The following is an 11,539-nucleotide window of genomic DNA, read 5'->3' as shown; positions in this document are numbered from 1 at the left end:
CTGTGTTCAGAGAAAGATCTGCTGAGACTCTGGCCACCAACCCCAGGATCCATGGGGTCAGACTCCTCAGTACCATTTCCAAGCCAATGGGGTCACCTGTCCTGAAAATGACCACAATTCTTCAAGACTCAGTCCTCAGTGCACACTCTTGCCAGTTACCTTATCTTTTATAGAACTTCTGCCTCTTGTCCCCAACTGCTATCATCTCTCTTCCAGTCTGTTCCTCTTCTGAGCTGCTTTGGGAAAAGTTTAAAGAACTACCTCACATAATGTCCCTCTTTGGGTCAGGACCTTTCATGTCCCCAGTTTCCTAAGAATGAAAGTAAAACTCCTCGTGCAAAACTCTGCCTCATCTTGTTTGTTGCCTATAGACACAAAACAAGTCCTGGGTTTCCCAAATCCTCCTAGTTCAGTCACACCATCACATCCTCACATGGAGGTATTGTAACCTGTTAACCTCTTTCCCCATTTTGTCACACATGAGCTACTCACTGTTCCTGGCAGTGCGACCTGGACTGCAGGACCCCAGAGGTGCCCACACCCCAGGCTGGAGGGTTAACTCGATGAGTCTTTGTCGAACTCTGTAAGCAGAAACGAGTCCACGAGTCACAAAAGCCCAAATTCTGGCGTGTTGGGGCTCAGCAAACCGCAGACACACCACTGCATAGGGAGATACTGCCTCTGATGCCTTGTCCTACTGGACATCTGGTGCTGGGAAGCCTCAGTCTCTGTGAACAGACCAAAGAGATCAACATGACCACCAGGTAGATTCAAGAAGTCCCAACAAGGTAGATTCAGGAAGTCTCACCCTTACCCATGTACACCTGGTTAATATGCCTCTCCTGGTCTTTCATTGGCTAACTCCAGCCATCATTAGGAGCATAGCCCTTTAGGTAATATACCTTTCCAGGCCTCCCAGGTGTAAATAGGATCCCAATCCCTCACTGACCATTGTGAATATTGGTGTTTTGGAGCCAGAGTGGTGCTGGGAAATGGCAACATTAGGATCCTGTGGCTGGTGGCAGTTTCTGGGGTTTGTTGTCTCCAACTGATTTTTTGGTTAATTTGATTTTTGATAGAGAGTATAGGACAGGAAAGAGAGAAACATGGATCAGCTGCCTCCTGTCGACTCCTCACCCAACCACTGGGAATCCAGCCAGAACACCAGGCTTGTGCCTCATGAAGAATATAACCAGAAACCTTTCCAATCATGGGAAGATCCTCAAATATCTGAGTTATTCCAGCTATCAGATTTTTTATTTTTAATATAAAGATATCACATTATTTAAGAGTCAAATGAGGCTATGAGAGAATATACATAAACCAATTTTAGTGGAGGACATCCCAAAACAAATGGGGTAAGGTTGCTACAACAGGTGATAAGACAGAAACGTGAAGCCAGGCTGGTCACTGGAGTCTCCCTCAGACAGTGTGGGAAGAGGTGGCAGGGCCAGGATAAGTGCATACGGGGCATATATCCTCTGAGCACAGCTCTGCATATATGGAAATGTAAAACATTCACGTATACTGCAACAGTTTGATAAGTAAAACATACATCTATATAAAGAACGTTTACCAGAATCATCTGATCTCAGTGGAAGTCTGTCTTCTTTCACAAAAGAGGCTACTAGAATCATGACCACAAATCTCAGAATAAACCCACACAATTTGTGCCATCATCATCATCCCCTCATTGCTTTTATTTAAGCACAAAAATCCCCAATGCTTTTTGAATAATCTGTTTATTTTTTTAACTTAGGTTAGCCTTTGAGTGATAAAAATTAACTTACCTGTGAGGGAAGGTGATTCTGAGGGATTGCAACATAGATTTGGAAACTAGAGAGTGTAGAGCCGATGGTGAAGTAGAAATTGTGCTTCCCTAGAGAAACCCTGTTTCTAATGTCTAAAAACACTAAGTAGGAAGCATGAATCAGACAACTAGCAGTCTTTCTTTTTCTTTTTTCCCCCTCACCCTATGATTCTTGTTCAATTTACTTCTAGGGAGGATGGAATGGTGGGAGGATGTGGGGAGAGAGAGATAGAGAGATAGAGAGATAGAGAGATAGAGAGATAGAGAGAGAGAGAGAGAGAGAGAGAGAGAGAGAGAAACATCCACAAGGGAGAGACACATCCATTGGTTTCCTTCCTTATTTGCCCCGACATGGCCCTAGGATTAAACCCCCAATTGAGGTCTTTGCCCTTGACCATAATGGAACCAGAGACCATTCACTCCTGGAGCCAAAGCACTGACCACTGAGGAACTGGCCAGGTCTTCCAGTCTTTTCTCAAACACAGGAATGCCCTGGAGACCTCGGAGGCTGATGGTGGCTTTCTAAAGATGATTTCTTTTTTTTCTTTTTTCCCCCTCCATGTCTGGGTTTAATTGTTTGCAGAATGCCCAACAGAGAAGGGATTTGCGGATACTTCGCTGTGCAGAGGACAGTGCGCAAGCACGGATGGCGACATGATTTCCTTTAAATAAAATCTACCCACAGAGGCCCGCAAGGCCGGGAGGGGCGGCCCTGTGGGGCGGGGGGCGGATGGGAACCCGCAGGGCGTGGGAGTGCCCACCCCCCATCGAGGCATTGAATGCGGTGTCAGTGGTCATGATCAGAAGGGTTTCATCCTAGAGACAAACCCGGTGCTACCATGATCTGGCCGGGCGGGGACGTTGGAATTTTCTGGAAGGTCAATGGTCAGTAACCGTGAGGGGCCTCCGCGGCCCATGGGCCCTGTGTCCAGGCTGCGGGACACCTAGAGGCCCTTCTTCAGCTCGAGGGACAGGACCAGCACGAAGGCGCTGCCCCTGCCCCTGAGGACGTTGGACCAGGCGCCCTTGAAGGCCTTGGCGCCCTCATCCCTGAGGACCTTCCACCGGCGCTCGATAGTGCGCATGCGCAGGATGCCGTCTCCTTGGCGCCCGACTGCAGCGTCCTCCTCCATCGCCCGGGGCCAAAGGGGTAGGAATCCAGGCCTGCCAAGGCGTCACAGACCGGGGATCGTCCAGCTAGTGAGGATGTGGGTGTTCTTGGGGTAGGGGGGCCTGCCTTTGGGCATGCTGTACACCCCAAAGTAGGCTGCCTGGTAGCTGATGATGATGCCTTGCGTGGAGAAGCTGAAACCCTGGTACCAGCCCCGGATGCCGTCCGACTTGCTGATCTGCACCAGGCAGGCTCCCAGACCCTTGAACTTCTGCTCAGTGCCCGATATCCCCACGTCGGCCACCAGCCGGGTCCGGGTGAAATCCAGGGGCAGAGGAAGCAGAGGGAGGTGGCTAGCCAAGTACCTCCAGGACTGGGTGTGCTTGTCCGCGCCCCCCAGGGTGACCTGCTTATCCTTATCCTTGAAGGCGAAGTTGTGTGCTTGGGTGGGGAGGTAGCGGATGGCAGATGGTGTTGGCCATGTCGCCCCTCCAGAAAGACAGTGCGCCCTGCTCCTCGGGGATGGACACGATGCAGTCCATGTACTGCTTGTCGGCCGTGATCTGCTGTCTGGCATGTTGCACCTGCAACAGTGGCTTGACCTGCTCGATAGGAGCCACGGCTGTCTTGGAGGAGATGGCGGTGGAGGAAGTCCTTGGTGAAGGAGATGGCCTGAGGGCAGGAATCTGAGTGGAGGTGCAGAGAGGAGGTGGGAGTGTGGGTGCCTCTGGCTCAGCAGCTGTAGCCACCACCCCGACCAAAAGGCTAAAGATGATTTATTGAGCTTCATTTATTGTAAAGGTCCGAGGCTCTTCATTATCTCAAATATTGTTGCATTTGTTCCATATCCTGTCCCATTGTTGTGAGTTTTGTCCAGATCCTCTGAAATTCTGTGGGTGCTTATCATCAATTCTGCCTCTGTGTATGTCCTTTTCTTCTGGGGTACTATCCTTGTGGTGAGTATACTAAAGTACCTTACAGATTCACCTTTAAGCAAAAGTGTCAGCCACTGGACATTTTATTTGCATTCAGTTATGGAAAATTCCTCTGGTACAGAGGTACCCAACGGAAGGTAGCCTGAGGATCAAGGTAATCTGTGAGCCTTCCTTCAGAGAAGGTCAAGTCCGTCCACAGGGCCCACAGTTCAGCCATGACCCCACTTTCTGATCGTGGTTGTCGAAACCAACCACAGTGACTATCGTCAGCTTCCTGGTCAAAGCACATGCTAAACTGTGGGTTCCACCCCAGTAGGTGGCCTGTGGGAGGCAGCATATCGATGATTCACTTTCATCATTGATGTTTCTATCTCTCTCTCCCTCTCTCAAACCTTTCTGAAATCAATAAAAACATTTTGATATGTATTTTTAAAATCAGTAAGATGTAAACACAACCTTAAAGAAATATTTAAAACTTGCCATTTCCCAATTCTTTTACTATTTTATTATAAACTGTAAATCTGGTGCACAAAATGCATGCACGAGTAGCGTCCCCAGACCTGGCCAGTAATTAGGGCTGATCAGGGCCTTCCGGCTGCCAGCCGGGCCCTTCCTTTTGGCTGTGAGCAAGGCCTTCCTTCATTCCACGCCGACCCTTGGTGGTCAGCGCATGTCGTATTGAGTGATCAATCACCCAGTCAAACTCCTGTGGGGACAACTTGCATACTAGGCTTATATATATCTAGACTAGAGGCCCGTTGCAGGAAGATTCCTGCAAGAATAGGGCTTCCAGCGGCTGGAGCGAAGCAGAGAAGGGACCGAAACCCACTGAGGCAGGCTTCACTCCCACCTTGTTTCCCTGGGGCCTCCGCCACTTGGCTCTGTTACTGTCTCCACCGCCTCTACTTTGCTCTCTTCTGCAGTGCTTCACTTCCTTCTACATTGTCTTCAGTCTTCGCTCCCAGCCAGTACATGCAAATTAGCTGCTATCTTGGTAGGGTTAATTTCCATGTCGTCATTCTGATTGGCTGGTGGGTGTAGCAAATGTACAGTCAATTAACATCTTTGTCCTCTATTAGTGTAGATGTTCTTGAGGATACTGATTGCTACCTTATCAATATGTTGGAAATAAAATATGATGATTTGCTACTGAAATATCTTATCATATCCTTGTTCAGTACCATCATTTTGGCAGTTTGAAACTAACCACAATGAAAGGATTTACATGAGGGAAGTTAACAAGATTATAAACGTAGACATCACTTAATGTATTATTGAATGCTTATACTTAGAAAGGAGTGGTGGAGAATGTTAACAATGCATATAAAACCTGTAAGTATATGGTACATGTGGATTCAAATTGTACATAAGTTAAAAATTGAGAATAACATCTTGCTGACAATATTCAAAACCCATAGTTCCATACAGGAAGAAGTCATTCAGTTATTGAGGAATCAGTGAAAGTCAAATATATATCTTAGATTGTCAATTGTCCTCATATTGGTTAAAATAATAATTTATTTTAAAAATAGGCAAATTTCTGAGCCATCATCTTAACAAAGGAGATAAACACAACAAAAATAAATGTATGAAAAACTTTTCACCATCACAAATTCTTAGGAAATGTAATGAAAGCAAAAGCAAGTTCATATACAGACAATTCCAGACCTAGTATTTGAAAAGATTAACCATTGCATGTCCTTGCAGGGTTGAACAAAAACTGGAATTTTTATATGCTGGGCATGGGTGGGAAGGCAAAGTGCATGACAATTTTAAATCACAGTTCTGCATATGTTAAAATGTGAAACATTCACCTATACTGCAACAGTTTTAGTTGAATGGATATCTATAAAGATAACTGAATGAAAATATTCCAAACAGATTTATTTATAACTAGAGGCCTGGTGCACAAAACTTTGTGCTCTTGGTGGGCGGGTTGTCCCTCAGCCTGGCCTGCACACTCTCCAATCTGGGACCCATGGATGTCCTACTGCCGGTTTACAGGGATCAGGCCTAAACTGGTGGTCGGACATCCCCCCGACAATCTGGGACTGCTGGCTTCTAACCACTCACCTGCTTGCCTGCCTGATTGCCCTAACCACTCTGCCTGCCAGCCTGCTTGTCCCCAACTCCCCCCCCCCCCACTGAGAGCCTACTTGCCCCCAAATTACTCCCTGCCAGCCTGATCACCTCCAACTGCCCCCTGTACCAGTGTCCTCACCCCCTCTACCCCCCCGCCCCTACCAGCCTGCTCACCCCTAACTGCCGCCTCCTGCTGGCCTGCTTGGCCCCAACTGCCTCCCTGCTGGCCTGCTCACTCCAAATGGCTCTATCTCCTATTTCATTTGTGTCCTTTCCACCCCTAAGTTAATGTTGTGTCCTTAATATGTGGTTATCAGATGTCTCTCTAACTGAGCTTGGAAACCTTTCACGTTTCTTTCCTTTCCTTTCATCTCAGGATAACTGAGCTCTGTGGTTTGTGCAGGACCAAAGGCCCTGGGAGTACAATGTTGAGCCCTCTGAACACATTTTATTCTTTATTGTATTATTTGATTCCTGGGGCTGAATTCAACATGAAAGGAGAAGAAAATATACCCTTAGATATAGAATCTGAGTCATTACCCAGAGATTTCTGTGGGAGTTGACACTGAGGAATGAGACACATGTGTTTATTGGTCAGTTTCCTCAGCTATGGAACGGAGGTTGATCCTGGCCTCGGACCCTTTGGAGGTTGGATATGCTGCATCCAGAGGGATTAACTGGCAGGTCTGAGAGTAAGATCAGAAGTCAGCAGACACTTGTTTCCTTTACCCAGACAGAGTTAGAAGAACACAACTCCTTTTATCATAACACCAGCAAGGGCCATGCCTTTGGGAGGAGGAGCAGGGAACCAGGGCTTCTTCCTTGGTCCTTCCCCGCCCTCCCGCCCTCCCACCCTGCACTGGTCCAGCTGCTATCGTTAGTGTGGAACCACTCAACTCAGGCTCTGGCCCTGCCCATGTCACAGGGAGGAGCATGCACAGTTTCTTGCAGACACAGAAGCAGCTGTGGAGTAGGGAGGTGGTGGTTTTTCCCCTGAGCAGTTGCTGAAGTCCTTGTTGAAGTCTCCACTCCAGAGCCTGCGAGTCCGAATCCTGGGAGGCTACCCATGGAGGCACCACATTCCTTTCAGTAGAAACTGAAGATTGATTGGAACCTGCCTGCTGAGGGAAAGGACCAGGAGGTCTGCCTTGCACCTCCGGAGCCCTGGGCCAGCTGGGACCGCACGCAGGGTAGTTACCCCACGATCGCCGTGCCCCGCCTGAGCCACACACCACGTGAGGCCTCACTTGGGGGCGGGGATGGTGGCACCCACTGTCCCTCCCTGCCTACAGTATGCAAATTAGCTGCCATTATGTTGGTGGTTAATTTGAATATCGCTCTGATTAGCCAATGGGAGGTGTAGAAAAGGTACAGTCAATTACCATGGTTGTCTATTATTAGATAGGATACCCCAAACCTGGAAATAACCAATTTCATAGGCAGATCAATAGCTGAAGTAGTTATTCATAGAATGCAACACTAATCAGAAACAAAACAAATTCAATATTCACATAGCATTTGTGTTGAATCTCAAAATATCTGTGTAGCCCAGGCTGGTTTGGCTCAGTGGATAGATGAGCGTCGGCCTGTAAACTGAAGGATCCAAAGTCCAATTCCAGTCAAGGGCACATGCCTGGGTTGAAGCCTTGATCCCCAGTATGGAGCAAGCAGGAGGCACCTGATCAATGATTCTCTCTCATCAATGATTCTCTCTCTCTTTCCCTCTCTCCCCCCCCCCACCTTCCTCTCTGATAAGAAATAAACTATATTGTTAAAATATATCTGTGTAGCATTATGAACGGTGCTTTTTAAAAAGTACACACTATATCGCACATACTAAACTATGAAGAATATAAACTAATCTAATGTAAATGATGGAAAAGTAATGATTGCATGAAAGACTGGGAAAGCCGGAAAGAGGGATTATAAAAGGGCAGGAGGAAAATGAAGAGTGTGGGAAATGTAGATTTAAGGTTGTTGTATGGAAAATAATAACTAACGAATAAAAAATACAGGAATAAACTCTGCTTTCACCTTGTGCCACAGTTGGATGGGTGTCATCCAGTGAACTAAAAGGTTCCTGGTAGAACTCTAGGTCAGTCCGCAGACACAACTGGGTCCTCATTAAGGGGTGTGTGGGAGAAAGCTCATGGATGTTTATCTCTCTCCCCCCATGCCTTCCTCTCTATCTAAGCAAAATAAAACAAAGCTATTTTTAAAAATATGTTTTAGAAAGAACAAGAGCTGTGTTTTGTGTACTCACCACTAAAAGCCTACTTTTGCCACATCTTGTATATAGTTACAGAGATTATTTCACGTGTGATGGCTTCACAGAGTTAGTGCACTTTCTTGCTCGTCAGTTTCTATATCCTGGGAGAAACATCATTGCCTCAGTGGCAGCAAATATTGGCAGGCAGTGAAGACTGCTGCCATGGAATCAACAACAATGCTGACTGGTGAAAAAAGACATCCTGGGACTGATTACAGGATTATCCTTCCTTTAGCTTTGAGGTCTTACATATTGAGAAATGACTTTGTGGTGAACACCTTACAGGGACCAGGGGAATCCACAAATCCATTCAATTATTTTACCTGCCAATGACTTCAGCTACAGGAAACACTTTTGGATGTGCTGAGAATGTGTGTACAAAAAGGTCACACAAGAGACAGGCCCAGGAACATTTGTGGATTCATGTTCAGAAGAGACAATTTGCATATAATTTACTGCAGTCTCTCTCATCACTATGAATACAGTGTTTCTGTGTCAATGGTAGGTTAACCTCAGAGACTTACAATAAAAGTCACAAGACGATGAAATTTTGAACTTCATGGCACTTGGCTTCTTTGTAGTATGTGGAGAGGAGTTCCCCTAAACATTGACAAGAATGAAGTAATACAAACTGTGAACAAAGAACGTAATTCGTATTGCTCACAGAATGACGGCAAAGGTCTCATCTTCTGGGTGACCATTGACTGCACGCATAACCAAGGTACCAGGATATAAATTAAGACCACAAAGGTATGCAGTCTTTCTTTCAACACCTCGGGCAGCAATGCAAAATAAGCCAGTTTTGGATGAAAAATGATTTTCTGCCATCATGGTCTCCTTCCCAAAGCACTGAAGGTTTGACGTCCACACAATATTGCTTCACATCTACATGGGGACAGATCACAACAGTGCTTCCAAAACATTGCAGGCAGTGAATAGAATCATCACAATTAAAGGTACAACAGGAAAAAGAATGTTACCGAAATATCATATTTCATAACCAGTGATGTTCAGATAGGTGAAATAGAACCTAAGACAATCATCACAGCATAATGTGAGAACCACAACTACTTGCAAGAGGTATCACTTCTTTTCTGAGGATGGCTATTCTGGAAAAACACTGGACAAGGCCCATTCCCGAGTCAGACAGAAAGGAATGAAGATCCTGCCAAGAGGTCAGAGTATTTAGAATTGATTCAAGCAAAAAAAGCACAGTGTGATTGTGACTGATTCATACTGTTCAGGTGAGCCAGGTAGTAGAGGTGAAATCACTTCAGCCACAATCACACATAGTGACATCAATCGGATAGGAGGCCTGGGCAGAATGGCAACTTCAAGTAGCTCCTTAAAGCCTCACTTGTACCTGAAACTGAGGAGGAATCTAGCAGAGAGTCTGTCCTGATAAAAAGGGATCATATTACGGCAACTGTGTACCATAGAGTCTCCTTCATGTTTGTTATTCTGAGTAAGATTAAGGAAACATTCCCCTTACATTTAAGGCTTTTCTCTTGTGTGAACGGTCAGGTGTCTCATGAGCCCATATTTTCGGCTAAAATATTTCCCACAATCTGTACACTCATAAGGTTTTTCCCCAGTGTGAACATGCTTGTGGATAAGGAGCTGACTATTTTGGCCAAAGGACTTCCCACATTCACGACACACATAAGGTTTTTCTCCAGTGTGAACTCTTTTGTGGATAAGGAGCTGCGTATAATCCCTAAAAGACTTCCCACATTCACCACATTCATAAGGTTTTTCTCCAGTGTGAACTCTCTTGTGGATAAGGAGGTGACTATTTTGCCTAAAAGACTTTCCGCATTCACTACATTCATAAGGTTTTTCTCCAGTGTGAACTCTCTTGTGGATAAGGAGCAGCCTACTAACCCTAAAAGACTTTCCACATTCACCACATTCATAAGGTTTTTCTCCAGTGTGAAGTCTCTTGTGGATAAGAAGAGAATAATTGCAGTTAAAAGCTTTCCCACATTCACTACACACATGAGGCTTTTCTCCAGTGTGAACTCTCTTGTGGATAAGGAGATGACTATTATCCCGAAAAGACTTCCCACATTCACCACATTCATAAGGTTTTTCTCCAGTGTGAACTCTCCTGTGGATAAGGAGATGACTGTTTTGCCTAAAAGACTTCCCACATTCACTACATTCATAAGGTTTTTCTCCAGTATGAACTCTCTTGTGGATAAGGAGCTGAGTATTTTGCCTAAAAGACTTCCCACATTCACGACACACATAAGGTTTTTCTCCAGTGTGAACTCTCTTGTGGATAAGGAGCTGCGTATTATCCCTAAAAGACTTCCCACATTCACCACATTCATAAGGTTTTTCTCCAGCGTGAACTCTCTTGTGGATAAGGAGGTGACTATTTTGCCTAAAAGACTTTCCGCATTGATTACATTCATAAGGTTTTTCTCCAGAGTGAACTCTTTTGTGCATAAGGAGCAGCCTACTAACCCTAAAAGACTTTCCACATTCACCACATTCATAAGGTTTTTCTCCAGTGTGAAGTCTCTTGTGGATAAGAAGAGAATAATTGCAGTTAAAAGCTTTCCCACATTCACTACACACATGAGGCTTTCCTCCAGTGTGAACACTCTTGTGGATAATGAGCTGACTGTTATCCCTAAAAGACTTCCCACATTCACCACATTCATAAGGTTTTTCTCCAGTGTGAACTCTCCTGTGGATAAGGAGGTGACTATTTTGCCTAAAAGTTTTCCCACATTCACTACATTCATAAGGTTTTTCTCCAGTGTGAACTCTCTTGTGGATAACGAGCTGACTATTATCCCTAAAAGACTTCCCACATTCACGACACACATAAGGTTTTTCTCCAGTGTGAACTCTCCGGTGGATAAGGAGGTGACTATTTTGCCTAAAAGTCTTCCCACATTCACTACATTCATAAGGTTTTTCTCCTGTATGAACTCTCTTGTGTATAAGAAGGGAACTATTGCGGGTAAAAGCTTTCCCACATTCACAACACTCATAACGCTTTTCTCCAGTGTGAATTCTCTGATGTCGAATGAGCTTGGAACTCTCACTGAAGGACTTCCCACAATCTGTGCACTCATACCGCTTTCCTCCAGAGTGAACTCTTTTATGTCGAATGAGGTTAAACATTCCTCCATAATTTTTCCTACATTTGCCACACTCTCCAGAACACACATCCTGACATCCAACAACTTTCAAGTTGTGGCTAGCAGCGTTTTCACATTCACTCCACTGGTGCAGACTTTTTCCACTGAGAAATTCCTGTGAAATCTCTCTGCCACAGTGTACCTCCTCAGTGTTATGAGTTGCCTGGTGCTGGA

The 11,539-nt window shown here is 45.4% G+C and overlaps 1 protein-coding gene and 1 pseudogene across 1 annotated transcript; both read right to left on the bottom strand.

Moving 5' to 3' along the window:
- Positions 1-2,754: 2,754 nt before the first annotated feature.
- LOC132223032 (ADP/ATP translocase 3-like) lies at positions 2,755-4,073 on the bottom strand (annotated as a pseudogene).
- Positions 4,074-9,962: 5,889 nt separating this feature from the next.
- Positions 9,963-11,291, bottom strand: LOC132222789 (zinc finger protein 470-like; the record flags this gene model as incomplete). The annotated part of the gene is made up of 1 exon (XM_059677995.1): positions 9,963-11,291. A coding segment is annotated over one exon (1,329 nt), but the record flags the coding sequence as incomplete, so codon positions are not given.
- Between the last annotated feature and the right edge of the window lie 248 nt (positions 11,292-11,539).

This window comes from Myotis daubentonii, chromosome 21, assembly GCF_963259705.1.
Source record: "Myotis daubentonii chromosome 21, mMyoDau2.1, whole genome shotgun sequence".
Classification (NCBI taxonomy): Eukaryota; Metazoa; Chordata; class Mammalia; order Chiroptera; family Vespertilionidae; genus Myotis; species Myotis daubentonii.
This window is presented reverse-complemented; position numbering and strand designations above follow the sequence as displayed.